Source organism: Sinocyclocheilus rhinocerous, unplaced genomic scaffold (genome assembly GCF_001515625.1).
Source record: "Sinocyclocheilus rhinocerous isolate Xijiao unplaced genomic scaffold, SAMN03320098_v1.1 scaffold478, whole genome shotgun sequence".
Taxonomy (NCBI): domain Eukaryota; kingdom Metazoa; phylum Chordata; class Actinopteri; order Cypriniformes; family Cyprinidae; genus Sinocyclocheilus; species Sinocyclocheilus rhinocerous.
This window is the reverse complement of record NW_015651483.1, coordinates 800,671-818,086: the sequence shown is the minus strand read 5'-3', so window position 1 is coordinate 818,086 and position 17,416 is coordinate 800,671. Positions and strand designations below refer to the sequence as shown.

The 17,416-nt window shown below is 41.5% G+C and overlaps 1 protein-coding gene across 1 annotated transcript in view; it reads right to left on the bottom strand.

Annotated features, from left to right (window-relative positions):
- The window catches only part of LOC107712868 (protein PRRC2C-like), a 29,891-nt gene that overhangs the window by 2,747 nt on the left and 9,728 nt on the right, over nt 1-17,416 (bottom strand). The window contains 19 exon segments of the mRNA XM_016518236.1: nt 2,153-2,461; nt 2,566-2,800; nt 2,899-3,035; nt 3,170-3,291; nt 4,428-4,634; nt 4,730-4,898; nt 5,098-5,199; nt 5,294-5,386; nt 5,895-6,146; nt 7,341-7,532; nt 7,669-7,754; nt 7,924-8,287; nt 8,405-8,559; nt 8,802-8,962; nt 10,241-12,661; nt 12,779-12,989; nt 13,282-13,528; nt 13,660-13,835; nt 14,491-15,073. Of these exon segments, the coding sequence (XP_016373722.1) occupies nt 2,153-2,461; nt 2,566-2,800; nt 2,899-3,035; nt 3,170-3,291; nt 4,428-4,634; nt 4,730-4,898; nt 5,098-5,199; nt 5,294-5,386; nt 5,895-6,146; nt 7,341-7,532; nt 7,669-7,754; nt 7,924-8,287; nt 8,405-8,559; nt 8,802-8,962; nt 10,241-12,661; nt 12,779-12,989; nt 13,282-13,528; nt 13,660-13,835; nt 14,491-15,073 (6,222 nt within the window).

Here is a 17,416-nt window from a genome sequence, read left to right as displayed (position 1 = left end):
TTAAATAATGTTTACATATGTATAAAAGCCTACATTAAAATCGGTCATATAAATTGGTCTCTTCATTAGAAATTAGCCTACTGATTGCCACCATTGATGGACAATTTTTTAATAATATTAAAAATATCTGTATGACATTATATTCTGCAGTTCTTCCCTGTTGTACCGAATATCTATACTTTTCAAATTATCATATCGAAGTTAGAAATGAAATATCGTGACAAAATAAATTTTGTAGGGTGCCACAAGTTTGTTAATTTCCAAACGGTGCCGCGACTAAAAAAAGGTTGGGAAACACCGATTTAGACTACAAGAATATTTCAGTTTCAGAAAAAGATTATATTAGACTAGAACTATGCGTTTAAATCATTTTCCTGAAATGTTAGTTTAATTTGACAAAAAGGACACCTCACATTTAAGCCTAATAAATGTTTATGTAGGTAACACTTTACTTTAAGGTGTCCTTGTTACAGTAATTATATATTTAAGTACAGAGTAATATTAACTAAATGTACATACCATATGGTTAGGATTAGGGTTATTTGCACATAATTATGCATAATTTATTGTTATTATAATAGTAAGTACATGTAACAAGGACACCTTAAAATAAAGTATTACCATTATGTATAAATAATTGGAACTAAAACAGCAGATGTGCTGAGTGAAAACACAAATTGTATGTGTATGTGGCAAAATACAGAGGTTACCCTGTCCACAAAGCAGTGCTGTGCTTATAAAGACTAATTTATTATTAGGAGTAATCAATACCTTGATTACTACCAGTAAATTAAACAAATTAAGTGAAATAAATTAGTTTAAAAAAATAAAAGTAAAAAAAGTAGTAAAAAAAAAAAAAAATTGTAATAAAAACAATGATCAGTGTATGAGAATCTGTGCACAAACCTTATTGGAAGGCTGCATCATGCTGTGTGTATTCTGGCCAAAAAGGCCACGATAGGGCGGATTGCTGGGGGGCAGGCGGTTGAGGCTGGGGGGCGGGACTTGGGGAGGGGTCGGAGGTAAGGACTGAGGCAAAGCCAAGAGTGGCTGACCACCACCAGAGCCGAAGTTGGGCAAAGATAACTGTGAACCTGGCATGGAAACCGTCATCTGCTGTAGGGCAGAGGGCTTTGCGTGTTTGAAATCAAGCTATCTCGTGCTACTGCACCAAAATTACCCCACTGTAAAATAAAAAAAACACTGAGTGAGCAAAAATTTGTGAGATAGCTAGTTATAATGGTAATTACATAATGTTTACATATGTATAAAAGCCTACATTAAAATCGGTCATATAAATTGGTCTCTTCATTAGAAATTAGCCTACTGATTGCCACCATTGATGGACAATTTTTTAATAATATTAAAAATATCTGTATGACATTATATTCTGCAGTTCTTCCCTGTTGTACCGAATATCTATACTTTTCAAATTATCATATCGAAGTTAGAAATGAAATATCGTGACAAAATTAATTTTGTAGGGTGCCACAAGTTTGTTAATTTCCAAACGGTGCCGCGACTAAAAAAAGGTTGGGAAACACCGATTTAGACTACAAGAATATTTCAGTTTCAGAAAAAGATTATATTAGACTAGAACTATGCGTTTAAATCATTTTCCTGAAATGTTAGTTTAATTTGACAAAAAGGACACCTCACATTTAAGCCTAATAAATGTTTATGTAGGTAACACTTTACTTTAAGGTGTCCTTGTTACAGTAATTATATATTTAAGTACAGAGTAATATTAACTAAATGTACATACCATATGGTTAGGATTAGGGTTATTTGCACATAATTATGCATAATTTATTGTTATTATAATAGTAAGTACATGTAACAAGGACACCTTAAAATAAAGTATTACCATTATGTATAAATAATTGGAACTAAAACAGCAGATGTGCTGAGTGAAAACACAAATTGTATGTGTATGTGGCAAAATACAGAGGTTACCCTGTCCACAAAGCAGTGCTGTGCTTATAAAGACTAATTTATTATTAGGAGTAATCAATACCTTGATTACTACCAGTAAATTAAACAAATTAAGTGAAATAAATTAGTTTAAAAAAATAAAAGTAAAAAAAGTAGTAAAAAAAAAAAAAAATTGTAATAAAAACAATGATCAGTGTATGAGAATCTGTGCACAAACCTTATTGGAAGGCTGCATCATGCTGTGTGTATTCTGGCCAAAAAGGCCACGATAGGGCGGATTGCTGGGGGGCAGGCGGTTGAGGCTGGGGGGCGGGACTTGGGGAGGGGTCGGAGGTAAGGACTGAGGCAAAGCCAAGAGTGGCTGACCACCACCAGAGCCGAAGTTGGGCAAAGATAACTGTGAACCTGGCATGGAAACCGTCATCTGCTGTAGGGCAGAGCTGGGACTTTGTGTTGAGCTGTAGTAGCTGCTCTGCTGCTGGACTTGTCCGGAGAACAGGTTTGAGTGCTGACTCATTCCCTGACGCTGCAGATCATCACACCGAGAGAGAGAAAAAAATAAAACTTTAGCAGGCTGAATAAGAGGGCAAAGAAATACTAGGCCACCATCTAGAGAAACTGAATTCTGACCTGCAGTAGATGTGTGTCTATGAGCTGTGATCCTCCCATGCCAGAGGGCTGATTCAGCTGGGGCTCAAACAGGAAGGGGATATGTTGGGTGTTTGAAGTCTGCTGGAAGGCCAGGTTGGACTGAGGCTTACCCAATTCTGGGGGCTGCACTCCAGGGTAACTGTGCAGTGGCGTCCCAGACAGCATCATGGGAGACGTCTGGGAGAGGCTGTTCTGCATGAATGCTTGCTGAGACCTGTGAAAGCACGAGAACACAATAAATGCATTGAGATATTGTGCATTATACAAAAAATTGTTGGATACTACAGATTTCAGCAACTCGGCCTGCAATACCTGTAGGGCTGTATGGAGGAGCTGAAGAGGTCTTGAGGTTGAGACACCGGAGGTGCAGCATTGAGGCTCAGCTGGGCCTGGTGCTGCCCTTGCAGAGGACCGTAAATAGAGATTGGGATCTGCTGCACCGCTGTAGGCTACAGAGACAGAAATCATAACAGGGTATCAACCAAACTCAATAACTTCAGGGAAATGAGACCACTAAAAACATTATTCATATATCATGAGTTGAAAGTCTGATTCTGCTGGGGGGGGACACAGAGTTTTATACCTGGGAGAGTCCAGGCTGAAAGCCTTGCTGCTGGGCTATAGAGGGAGGAGCCAAGCGAGGGTGAGGCGTACTGAACAAGTGGCTGGTGTCCATGTAGAAGGCCGGGATTTGGGCTGCAGAACCTACACAATTAAAAACAGTTGTTGATCACTTAATCAAGGCTAACATGGAGATATAGACCCAAGAAAGAAATGCCATGCAAATTAGAGTCCTACATGCACGCAAAGTCTGGGGTCATTAAGATTTTTTTTTAAACAGGTTAATACTTTTAGCCAATAAGAATGCAATAAATTGATGAATAAAGAGATGTATAATGTTGCAAATAAATTCTATTTCAAATAATTGTTTAACTATTCAAACAATCTTTAAAAAATAAAAATCACAATTTCACAAAAAATATTAAAGCAGCAGAACTGCTTTCAGCATTGCTAAATGTTTGAGCACCAAATCAGCACAGGGTTTGAATTTTGGTGCAGGATTGTGGGAATTGAGCATAATTCTTACTAATTTATGCAGTTTCCACGCTTATAACGCGGGAAATTCCCGCAAATATATCATTGTAAAAGACTAACCAGTGTTATTTTAAAGTTGAATAGATTATTCAGTTTCTGTTGTATTTCTGTACCTGAATATTACTTTTATACCTACCTGAAAAACAAAGCACATTAATTTCAGTTGTATCTTGTTATTGTATTTGTGCCATTGCTTGTCATTGAATTTATTTTAATAAAATTATTTTAAATAAGAGTTTAAGATCAAAGTTCATTTTAAGTATCTTCCTCATAATATAAATATAAAAATCAACATTATAAATTGTAAAAAACAAATACACTGCATGACAAAACATTTTTAGATTAGATAATTGTAGTTAAAAATATCTAAAACAAACAAAAAAAATACCCCATATCCACCCCATAAGGGTGGAACTTTTTCAAAACAAAATTCAGGCCCTGCAGCATATCAGAATAATTTCTGAAGAACACTGAAAACTGGAGTAATGGCTGCTGAAAATCAAGCTGACATCACCGGAATAAATTACTTTTAAAATATATTAAAATAGAAATCAATTCAATTATAATAATTTCACATGACTATTTTTACTGCATTTTTAAATGCAGCCTTGGTGAGCATAAGAAACGTAAAAATAAATAAATAAATAAATAAATAAATTACTGACCCCAAACATCTGAATCGTAGTATATTGAATTAGATGAGCAGAAACATTATTCAAAATGTTATGGACTATAAATAAATTTACCTGCTGCAGACTGGGATACAAACACCTGTGGGGTCTGTTGCTGCTGCTGTTGTGGTAACAGAGAAGGCGCACAGCCCAGCTGGGAGAAGTTAGCACTGGACATTCCTAAACTCTGCAGCTGCTGGGGCTTCACCTTACAGATGTTGGGAGGGTCAGAAGCTGATGTGCTCTTCGTGCTGAGAGAGGATGTTGTGTAGGTTGCAGATCCTGTATAACAGAAGCCCACTATTAAAATTCAGCCCATGTCTGTTTTTACTATCTGTCCCATTTGCGGGGTGTGCTGGTCAAGCATGAATTCTTACCGGACAGGGAGGTGCTGGGGGTGACCGAGGCCACAGGTATCTGAGGCACTGAAGCACTGGAGAAGGAATTGAAGGAGGCACTGGTGATGGGGGATGCAGAGGAGGTGACAGGAGAGCTCTTTTCCACAAGACTAGGCGAGTTCTCCCAAGCCTTGCGCGCAGATTCCATCTGCACGAAAACAGTGAGGAGCAGTTTAAAAGATGCTTCTGGTAGCATTTGCATTCACATACTTGTGTAAAGTACATTTTGACTATTTATGGTGTGATGGTATGCTGATGCTTTTGCTTCGATGATCAGGATTTGTACATTAAAGTTTAAACATAAAATTTTTGATTTTCAAATGAATCATTTAGTGGGTGCGCCTTACTTTAAGTGTGAGGTCAACAGTAGCAGGAGAGACTGTGGCAAGGCTGGAGCTCTGCTGCAGGGCTTCTCTTCGCTGAATAGGCAATGGGTGTGGGAGCGCCACCTGAACCAACAACCAAACAAGTGATCAGAACACACACACAGAAACCCTACACACAAACACACACATATATTGATTACAATACTGAAGCACTCACAGGTGTCACAAGGCTCTTCTCCATCTTGGTCCCTGCAGTGGGGACATTGTCTGCTAACGAGGAAGATGGGATTGTGTAGTCAGTCACTGATTCCTGCAAAATAAACAGACACATTGTCAGAAAATAACTACAACTAAACTATTTTTTTTCTATAAAATAAACACTGCCATTCAAAAGTTTGAGGTTGGTAACATTTAAATGTTTTTAAAAAGTCTCTTACGCTCACCAAGGCTGCATTTATTTGATCAAAATCAGAGTAAAAACAGTAATATTGTGAAATAAGGTAATAAACCATTTAATAAGTGTATTTTAAAATAAGACAATATTGGTGTCATGATGTGTTGGTTTGTATGTTGTGTGTCATTTTAAAAAAAATTATAGTTGTAATTATCTCTGTGCAGCACTTTAGTTCATTCTTTTGGTTTTGAAATTTCTTTACAAATAAATGTTGAGTGGAGTTCAGAATAAGGCAAAGACCAAAAGTAAATCAAGGAAACTTATTTTAAAATGATACACTGACCCAAAAAACAACTCACTGACCCAAAACCTTTGAATAATAGTGTGTTAATGACAATTGAAGCAGAAGGATATTAAATTGCACCTTAGAGCTGCTGGAGTATTCTGCTGATGGAGCAGTGATCATGCCCTCAATGTCTCCACCCAGCTCAGGAACTTTGTCTTTAGTGGGTGAGCTGGAGTCTCTGTCTCGGCTGCCTCTAGTTCCATTTTTATCCAGGCCCTCTCCATCGGACTGACGCACATCTTTGACAGCCTTACGATTCTTGAGCGAACGCTCTTTACCAATGGGACCAGGTTTATATTCCTTGTGCTCTGGAGGGGGGATGTCAGGTAACTGTGGAGGAAAATGTAAGTTTTAAACAATGTACATTATACACCTATACAGAGACGACTGTAAAGTCTGGGGCCACTAGTAAAAATGCTTCTATATTGTCTATCATCATATCAATTTTAAAATTAACTAGGGCTGTGTTTTCAGTGAATTATTCATTCCAGTGTGTTTCGCTTTTAAACACGAGCTCTGTCATATTCTGTGATTGTCTCTGAAGAGCGCGAGCCCTCACACGTGCTGTGTGAAGTACAGACTGAACAGATTGTCAACGCATCCCACCGCTGTATGGTCAGATGAGACGCAAACTATGCTTTCTCGACTGGATAACCAGTCTCGCTAGTAAAGTTTTGATGGATGAAGACTGCAATCACGGTTAAGGCGATTGCGGTGGCATACAGGAGTCGTACAGTACAGTAAGCACACGTGAGTCCGTTATAATAATGCGTGTATGAGTGCTCTTGACGCACTGATCGCACAGTATTTATGCTCAGGCACAGACATTTCCGTACATTCACATTGTTTCCACACACCTTCACGATAATGTTTTGATTTGACATGTGTATGTTGCTGTGTTTAGTTATTCTGAATGGATTCATGTACTGTAGTTGATATATGCAGTCAGCAGGCGGTTGGTTTAGTTTTTTTTTTGGCATCACCATGTGGTCCTGTTCGGTATCGCAACTTGACTTCTCTAAAATGTAAAAAAGCTCTTTGCTGTTGCACTGTACACATACTATACATCATTTTTTTAGCATTCCTTATATCATTTGGTTCTTTGGAGTCTTTTTTTGGAAAGACATCCAAATTTAGCTTGCAGAAAATACAGATTTTTGAGAATTACCTTTCAATCTTTTGGTTTACTTTGCTGGATATAGCAAATGACGACAGCATAAACATTTGAAACAAGATAAATGGTCTATGCTTAATTTCATGAATTGTGCGATTAATCACAGAAAAAGGGTGTGATTAATTAGATAAAAAAAATTTAATCTATTGACAGCCCTAAAATTAGCAGATTTTAGAATTTCTCTTTTGCCTTAACAGCCAATTTAACAGCCCCTTTCTCATTATTCAAACCATAATAAAATCAAGTCCTGTGCCACATCTTGCTAAATATTCTGTATCATTTGAAAATGATATATTATGTGATACAAATGCTAATGCATGTTGGTCCTTTGAGATAAAAGCAGGGACTACCTTCTGAGGTTTGACAGGTCCAGCACGAGGCTGTTTTTGTCTTTGCTCTTTGGGTTCGGGTAGTTTATTGTCAGAGGTTTTCTCTAGCAGGGCGGGCACTCCGTCACTGTCAGTGCTGCCTGCTGAAGAAGGGGCACCAAACTGGATGCTATCCATGCCCAGCTCAAGGCGTTCTGTTCCCGCTTTCACACCCTAAAACACACACCCACAAAAACATCAGCACTTAAAGTTCAGAATATTTAAAATGGTGTTGGTCAGCCAGCTAACAATAGCATGTTGGAAAACAGCCTTGTTTTAATTCTTACTTAAAATTCAAATATCCTCTCACCTCAGGTGTAACGGTCCCAGTAAATGAAGTGAGGGGTTTGTTCCAGGCACTGGCAGAGGGAGGCTGGGGAGGGCTGATAGGTCCAACTATAACAGCAAGACAAATAGGGCAACCATCAGATGGAGAACTGCCACTATATGTTGTTAAAATAATCAAAGAACAAATATGTCAAGAAAAATCTCACTGGCCTGTTCTTTATTAATGTTTACAAGTTTCTTGAACTAAAAATGCAAGTAAACATGGTGAGGAACTTACGTTTCTTGACATCGGAGAGAACAGCGGAGCCAGCCACCTTGTTCTCCCACAGTTCCGTACCCAGGGGGTTGTGTGCCTGACTCTTGGCAGGGAAGTCTACAGGCGCAGGAGCCAGAGGTGCCACAGCGCCCTCAAGAGGCTGGGGTGAGCTAGTGCTCTGGTTGGAGGCAGGCAGGTTGTGCTGCGACACAGAGATAGCTGGCTGTGGTTGAGGCTGCTGAGGGACAGACTGGGTCTGTGGAGCTGGAGCTGATGGTTGCTGCTGTCCTGCTGCCAATCCTTGCTGCTTTTTGGCAAATCGCGGCGGGAGTTTAGAACCACCACCTCCCCTGCCCTTCTCTCCAGAGCCCTTTTTACTCCAATTCTGTACAGCATAAGGACAAACACAGAAGACTTCAAATGAGATATTGGTTTGTGTACCAACTGCCATGATGCAATGCATGCAATACATTGGACTAAAGCCATTCCCTCCTTTCCTCACCTGTGCAGTCTGCTCTTCTTTCTTCCTTCTTTCCTCATCCTGCAAACGTTTCTGCTGTTTCCGTGAAACAACCTCTGTGAACCCGTCATCATTCATGTTAGACTGAGGGTCCTCCAGTGTTGTGACCTCTGGGTGGTCGTCAATGATCACTACACCTGGAAAAGGGTGGAAAGAGGACAAACAAGTGTCAAACAATTTTATTTAGCTTACCAATAGTAAGACTTTATTAAATAATAGTAGTACAATAATATTGAAGCAGTAATTACAAGTAATTTATAGCTAGCCAAAATTTTACTAAATATTACTTAAAGTTACTAAAAATAGTTTGACTATTAAAAATTGTCACTACAAGATGTACCAAAAAAATTTAATATAGACAAAAGTCTTGAACACTAACTGGCATAATTGTTGAGATCGAACTGAGACAAAGCATTTTCTTTTTCTTTGGGTTTTTTGACAGCTTGCTTTCCTTCCTCTTTCCGGCGGCTGGGAGCTGGTTCTTTCCCAGCTTTCTGACCTGTACTGGCCTGAGCGGTCTCTGCATTTTGAGCAGCAGCACTGCAGGAAAAAGAGAAAATATTAGCTCAGTAATAAATTAGAATCTGAGGGTTGTTGGAGGAAAAAACAGCAAGATAAAAGTTGTCAGAGTGGGAGACGGTCTAAAAATACATGTCTATTTGGAGGGCTGTCAAGACCCTGTCAAGGCAATTATCACCTACACAGCTAAATCAAAACGAAGCTCTATAAAAAAAAGAACAAAAAAAAAAAGAACTCAATGTCCTAAGGCTCCGTTATAAATAAACGGCTGAATAATAGAAGTGATCGCCGTGAAATAAAGTTTAGAAAAGCATAAAAGAGAACTGGTTTTTACAGTGTCTGAAGAAAACGTGAGTTGTTCGTTCCTAAAACAACTGTGGACAGCTATGAGGCTGTTCTGTTCTTTGCATGTTGCTATGCATTTGTTAGGGTGTTCTGGTTTCTCTGTGGTCCAAGTGAAAGGGCTCACCCTCATTCTGGTCCTTAGCTATAGCTTGGGTTGCCCTCAAATGGAAGTGTTTTGTTTAAAATGGAAGAATTCTTGCCAGTTTCTACAAGGCATAAATGACTCATTTACTTAATCTTAAATTGGCGTTGCACAAGTTTTGTTCTGAAATTTAATTCGTTGAGAAAGAACAATTTGTCCAATCACACTCCTGGAGGGCCCTACTTGCCCCAGTATACTTATCTGGATGTTTTAAATAATTTTGAAGATCCTGATTACCTGGTTTAGAAGTTTTAATAAACTCCTAAATAAATTGTAATCAATATATGTGTGTGTTTGTGTGTAGGGTTTCTGTGTGTGTGTTCTGATCACTTTTTTTGTTGTTGGTTCAGGTGGTGCTCCCACACCCGTTGCCTATTTAGCGAAGAGAAGCCCTGCAACAGAGCTCCAGCCTTGCCACAGTCTCTCCTGCTACTGTTGACCTCACACTTAAAGTAAGGCGCACCCACTAAATGATTCATTTGAAAATCAAAAATTTAAGCCTTAAAATCTAATTAAGGCTCTACACTAAATTCTACAGGACATTGGCCCTCCCGGAGCAGGATGGGGCACTCGAGGTATAAGCAAAGTAATGCCCGCCTTAAGCCTAAAAGTTTCTTGCATTCCTGAAGACCTTGATTAGCTGGATCAGGTGTGTTTAATTAGGGTTGGAGCTAAACTCTGCAGGACAATGGCCCTCCAGGAGCTGAATTTAACAGCCCTGCTTTAAACCATAACAGACGCTTTTCACCTATAAACTGCTATATTAAAACTCAGACTCTTTGCTTCCTGGGACAACACTGTTCAAGACTCACCCCCTCCGTCCCGATTTGGCTCCAGATCCTCCCCTTCTCTCGCTCTTGCCTCCAGGGTACCCTCGGCCTGTTTTAGGCCCATTATTTCCTCTTCGGTTCTGTCGATCCACAGGCCGCTGGCTAGAGAAGCTCCTCTTGGCTGCCGAGGCTATCTCCCGTTTTGAGATTGCCATACTTTCTGTGGGTGATTTGTTCTGTCCCCCAGAGATCTGTGTGGGCACAGAGGAGGAAGTAGTAGTGATAGCGGTCACAGCTGCTTCAAGCTGCTTCTTGTCCTCTCGCTCTCTCCTTTCGTTGAAGTCGCTACTCTCAGAGGCCGTCTCCCACTCCTCATTGGCCTGGTCAGAAGAGTTCTGATTGGACAAGTCAGGTGATTTGCTGCCAGCAGCAACTACAGTGGTGGCTCCCATTTCAGGAACAACCGCCTCTGTGACAGGAAGTTCAGGGAGAGTCACATCAGGAGTGAGAGAAGGTGCTGTACTGGTATCAGCCACCCCCTCTGGCAAAGTGACCAGTGTTCCAGGAGCTTTAGACAGCGTTGGGGAGACCGATGTAGGTACTGGCACACCAGGAGTAGCTTCCCCAGCAAACACTGCTGCCTCACGTTCTTTAAGCCTCCGAAATCGTGGGGGCTTGTCCTGTCTGGGAGGACGGGCTGCCCTTGGTCTCCGGGGCCTCTCCCGTAAGCTTTGTCCACCCTCTCCAATTTTCTTGTTGTCATATTTGGTGTGCCGTCTTTCAGATGGGGTCCTATCAGTGCGCAAGGTCTCTGCTTCCTCTGGCCGAAAGGTCTCCATGGGCTTCGAGGGCCACTGTGAGGACTCTCTAACAGGGGCCCGACGGAAAGGAACAGATCTGTGGCCACCTCGTTCCCTGCCACCACCTCGTCTGTTGTGCAAGCCTCCCTTGCCTCGCCGTGTGGCCTCACCCTTTAAAAGAAAACCTGGTTTAGGTCGCCCATCCTCATCTCGAGGCCCATGTTTTTCAGAAAGATTTCCGGTTGCAAATCCAGAGGCAGATTTAGAGGAGCGAGATTCCGGCAGCTCACGATGGAGCGGCCTGCTCGGTTTGGAGCTGGGCTCGCGATCTGATGGTCCAGTGTCACTGGCAGATTCTCTGCCTTCACTTTCAGAGTCTGTGTCCGAGCCTCGTCTGCGTCTACGCTTGGGCAAGACTTCAAAATCTGAGCTCTCGCTACGGGTTTCACTCTCCTCTCTGCAGCGGAAACTAGCAGTCCCTGTGGCACTTAATGGCAAGTCTGAGCGTGACCGTGGCTCTCTGTAAGGGTAGTCACCTCGACTCCGACCACGGCTACCTCTGCCCCTCCCACCGTAGCTGCCTCTGTAACTCCGGCCACGGGAATAGTACTCTCCCCGACCACGGCCTTTAAAATCAGAAGGCCAGTCCTTCTCTCGTTCCACATCTCTGTCCCTCTCTCGGTCTCGTTCTCTGTCTCGCTCCCTCTCGTCTCTGCGGTAAGCTCTGGGAGGGAGGTTGGAGTCTTTGCGAGATGGTAGTTTGGGTTCAGAACGTTTATCATTAAATTTTGTCTGGTTGTCTGGTTTATCCTCAGCAACAGTTGTGGCTGTAGGACATACAGTTGCCTGCAGATCTCTGGACTTCGTTCCACCAGTTGATACTCCCACTTCAGGTTCTATCACTATTTTCTTCCCATCACCAGAGGGTTTTGGTCCATCAGATGCTTCTACAGCAGCTGAAGCAGCACCTTTGGGTGCAGCTCCCTCTTTTTTGGATCGCTCCCCTCGTTCGTGCTGTTCTTCTTTCTCTCTTCTCTGTTCCCTCTCTTCCTTCATGTCTCGCAGCACAGGTTTCTTAATCGGTCCAGATCTCCTCACTGGCCGCTCCCCTCCGGGACCCTCTCTCCTTCCAGATCCAGATCCACGGGATCCCCAGCGCATCTCTGACTTCTGCTTGCTGGGTGCAGGTAAAGTGAGCTTGTCGGTTTTGTGCATACCATCATTAGCCACAGGAGGCGTGGAACGGCTGTTGATTACAGACCCTTGTCCAAATGGCTCCTTTCTGGACTTGTCCTCTGGTCTTTCCACAGTATCAGGGAAGTCCAGGGTTTTCTGTACTATGGTAAGTCCTTCAGATCTGGGCTCTTCCAGTTTCAGAGAGTGACTGGAGCCTTGAGAGATACTCCGTTTCAATACAGCCTGTCCAATGGCTTCAACCTCATCTGCACCAGAGAGGTTAGCCTCCTCAGGTTCAAACGAAGGGATGACTGGTGCTCTGTCAGTCTGTAGGAGACCTGGAACCTCTTCCGAAACATGACTAAAAGCAGACAAGGTTTCAGAAGAATCCCTGAAGAAGTCGCTCTTGCCCCTAGACTCTAGTGGGCTATGGTCCTGAGGGTAGACACCTGATAGACCTCTATCCAGCTCCAGACCAGCATCCAATCTATTTTAAGAGAGAAAGGGAAAAGAAAAGGTCTTAATACTTGATCAAGTTATTTCTAACAGTGGGGTAATAACTCTTTATTTTTGATCTAAAACCTCTAAAACAAAGCAGTCTCACCTTGTCTCCTTGCCATCTTCACGCCCTTTTACGGTTGCAGAAGAGGGCAGGGGCTCTGTTGAGGGATATGGGTCAGAACCCCAGACCATTCGAGGCTCATTGGGAACTCCGTGTTCTCTGATTGGTCGGGTCAGATGATCAAAAGTGTCTGATCCAGAGCTGCTGTTGTCTGAGGGCTCTCGTCGTACCAGTTGCTTAGGAGGCATTCTCCCTGATGTTGACATATAAAACAATTATTATGACTTATAACAGACTACAGATATAGAACTCTTTAAAAAAAAAAAAAGGAAACTATTAAATTATCCGAATGTAATGTTTTGGTGTAATGTCTAGTGACTAGAGATGCATTTATAAAATATGGGCTAAACTGAGGAAGTGAAACAGCATTACATTAAAACAACATTAAGTGAAAATGTGTTATTGCATCTTGTAAATGTGTTACAGTGCTTGGTTTTGTTACCAAGTTACTAGGAAGGAAAACAATTTTAGTTTGCAAGACACACCGGGGTGCATAGGAGGCATATCTATTGGTGGCCGCCCAGACATCATACGAGGATCCATGTAAGATTGCATCATTAGCCAGCGTGGGTCAAAGCCCATTGAGGCAAGGTGTTGGTGGTGGGGGCCGAGAGGTTGGTATAAGGATCTGTGCTGAGGGGGAACTGAACCCCCTGAGGGAGAGACTGGACCCCCTCCACCCTGCTGCTGCTGTTGTTGCTGCTGCTGCCACTGTTGTTGTTTAAGCTGTTCCTGGAGAATTTGAGAGAATAAAAATTACATTACAGTAAAGCAGGAATTACTACAAATAATACTAGTTCTCATTTATATCATCCAGGTTCAAACTAACATTGATTCTTAAAGCCAGGACAATGTGTGAGCACCTGTTGTCTAAGGAACCTTGGTGGTAAAGACTTCTGGAACTGTTTTGAGTATCCAGAGGTGACAGAAGGGCGAACAGCAGTCCCAGTGTCTCCCTCATTTTCCAGTTGAGACGGAAGAGGTGCATCTTCACTAACAGAATGATCCAGTCTGGATAAAGACAACGGAGGCTCCTCAACTGAAAGGGATAAAAAAAAATTAAAAAAAATAATATAAAACTAGCACACTGCATTAGAAAAAAAATGTGTACACACCTGGCAGATCCTTTTATCCAAATCGACAAAGAATCAACCATGACCTTGGCATTGCTAGTGCCATGCTCTTTTGTTTGAGCTACACTACATGAAAAGTTCATCCAAATATTCAATATATGCAGCAAACCAGGTGAGCTTAATTTAGGTTGTTGTCGCACTTGCTTTGGTTGGTCCAAACCAGAGTTTTGACACCCTACCACAACTGGACTATTTTCACTTTGTACTTTAGGCTCTGAATTAAGGTAAGTTTAAGTCATTAACAAGGGCATAAACTCCAGCTGAACTATTTGATTTTTTAGATTTACAACCAAATTGTCACCTCAACATACAGGCATTAGCATTTATCTGATACAAAGAATACAAGCTGAAAAATTTTTTGGAGACAAACCTCTGCAAAAATGTAACAAGCATGATGGCAGCACGCAAAAACGCAAATAAATCTCATTTAAGATGCTCTTTTTTCAGATTAACAGTAAACTGTGCCAGAAAATCAAATCAATTGCATCCCAAACTACTTTTTAGTGCACTTTAGAATTTTAATACCTTTATGATTTTTTCCCCCCATCCATTTACATTTACCTCTGGGCTCCTCAGTACTGAAGTAGTCTCTCATTGGTTGTCTCTCCACCCGTCTATGCACCTCCTCTGTTACAGCAGTTTCAACCTTGCTTTGGGGTTCTGGGGCAGTCCTATGGACAGGAGGGCTAGGTTGTCGGGTAACAAATTGTGGCACCTCCTCCACAGTGGGCTCGGTCCTTTCATGGGTTGGCATGGGAGGGCAGGGTTGCTGTGCAGGGGAAGGTGGTGGTTGAGGGTGAGGGGGTGGAGTTTCAGCAGGTTGTTTAGGCACAGTTTCAGTCACTTCCTGGTGATCACAATGAGCTTGTGTAATTGGTTTAGTAGTTTCTGTAGCTGAAGGTCGTCGTTTCTCCTCAAGTTGTTTGAGTTTCTCTTTGCATGCAGCAAGTCTTTGTTCTTCCATGCGGCGTTCCTCCTCCTCACGCCGTCTGCGAGCGCGTTCTACTGCTTCTGAGAGCTCTGACTGCTTCTTCCGTTTCTGTCGCCATGCTTCCGTTTCCTCCTCACCAGCAGGGGGTGCTGTTGTGGGTAACTTTGTAACACGGGGACCACCACTTCCCACAGAGCGTCCAACAGTTTGGCCCTATACACAAAAACACAATGAAGCAAAAATATGGGGGGAAAAAAAAAGCCAACTCTGTCAAATCAGTGATAAGACAACTGACCCTTCGCAAAAACCCACCCTCCTTAGATACTGTTTCCATCTCTGAAAAACCAATGCCGCTCTCACACTACACGTTCTCACGCAGTAAAAAATACATTGCGGAGCAAAGAGAAAACTGACAACGCACTGACAGACAAGACAGAGCAGGTTACTTCTGGTATGAAAAAGTCTCAGCTTTCAAATTGTTAAGAAATTCAAACAATAAATACAGTTTTGTGGATTTTTAATGTGTCGTGACAGATCACTGTAGCCCTAAGTTCAAGCGGCACACTGAACCGATTGTCTCTTCATATTTCCTTAAAGCACAAAATAACCATAAATGAACATCAGAGCATATTTTATTTCAACCACGGAAAGACGTCAATACTAGGCATGGGCCGAATACCGGTTTCAAGGTATACCGTGATTTGAAAAAGTCACGGTTTCAAAACCAAAAATTTTTTCCGTTATACCGTTCTTGCGGTATGCGCTGTTTTTCATGTCTCCTCAAAGACTGAAAGTGTAGGAATCCCTCAGGTTGAGTGTAGGGCTGCAACAACTAATCGATAAAATTGATTATTATCGATTATGAAAATCATCGACAACGATTCTCATTATCGATTAATCGGGTCTGCCCACAGTGCACGTCCAACGGAGTTTACATACTTGTCCAACTTCACCCGGTCGCGTCAAATTAAAGCACCACTGAATTACTTATTTCTATGAACAAAATGCATCTAAAATAGTGGAGGAAACAGAACGAGATGCTGCAGGAGAGTTACGTGATCCAAGCTGCCCAAAACATGAGAATTCTTTATTTTAAGCTTTGACTAATGCATTAGCGTAATGGCTTGCCCTGTCAGGCGCTTTAACAGATGCGTGTGCGTCCTCCGCGCAAATTCTTTATTTTAAGCTTTAAGCTAATGCATTAGCGTAATGGCTTGCCCTGTCAGGCGCTTTAACAGATGCGTGTGCGTCCTCAGCGCAAAAAAACTTTCAGTTAACGGTCATATCCTTATGTATAAATGTCACAAATTCACGCGAGCATTTCCATTTTTGCATAAAGGTCCGTCCTGACAGTCTGTGTTAAATTTTAATCTTTACTGAATGAGCGCCAGCGCGGCGGGCGCGTGCACGCGCGTCAGACAGACGGAAAACAGAGATAATAAATAATCAGCGCAAAAAACATTTATTGTGCTGAAATATCGGTTGTTGAAAGTTAAATTAAGGTTTAAAGGTCAACACGCATTGCGCATATTTTATGAGAGTAGGAACTGTAAGGGGATAAAAGAGTGTAATTGTCTGAATATAAATATCAGATGCTTCAAAACCGCCTTTAACAGGATAAAGAAATGACACTAAGCCCTATTCGGAATCCATGAGTTTTATCACTGAGGTGATAAGTCTATTTATTTTTACAGATGTCCATATGAGAATTACCGTCTGAATCGGGCTATGACGTGACTGGTCAAATGAACGTGTGTTCCTGCAGAACATTACTCTTACATATTGGTTACCACTGAGTTTGTGATTTTATTCGTCTTTATCATCTTTATTATTATTTTAATTTTTAATGCAGAGATTTAAACTATATTCACTATAGACAATGCTTAACAAATTTATTAAAACAAATTTATGTAAGGTTTTTAAAGTCCAGACGTCCATATGAGAAACAATTACCGTCCGAATCGGGCTATGACGTGACTGTGGTCAAATGAACGTGTGTTCCTGCAGAACATTACTCTCACCTATTGGTTACCACCAGGGTTTGGAATTAACACCCCCCAACCCGCCAAATGCGGGTAAAAATCAGCTGTGGCGAATAGTGGCACTGGAGACTAAAAGGTTCCTGATGGTTTCACACTTAATTCGTCACATTAATTCTTTTGCAGTTAACATGCTCTTTTCTTTTTCACCTGTTTTTTTCTGACCCCGCTGAACCAATGAGCAGAACCTGCCTAATAATTCTGCATGCCTTAATAAGGAGTTTTTCATTTCCAGCCTTCATGGACAATTATATATCACTTCTAAATGATTAAATACAAAAATAATATTAGTTATTTAGATTGATGTGGTTTGTAATTGGTAAAATGTGCTTGGAAAAAATATGATCAGAATACAGTGCGTGCATAATTATTAGGCATGTTGATAAGATGTGCTCCCTTTACACAGTGCGCGTGATCGCAAAATCGAAAGTGAACAGCGAGCGCTAATTCAAATGCGATTTCAATACCCCGCATATTGATAGCGGCTCCCTGATGTGCGAAAATTATGGGGTTAAAG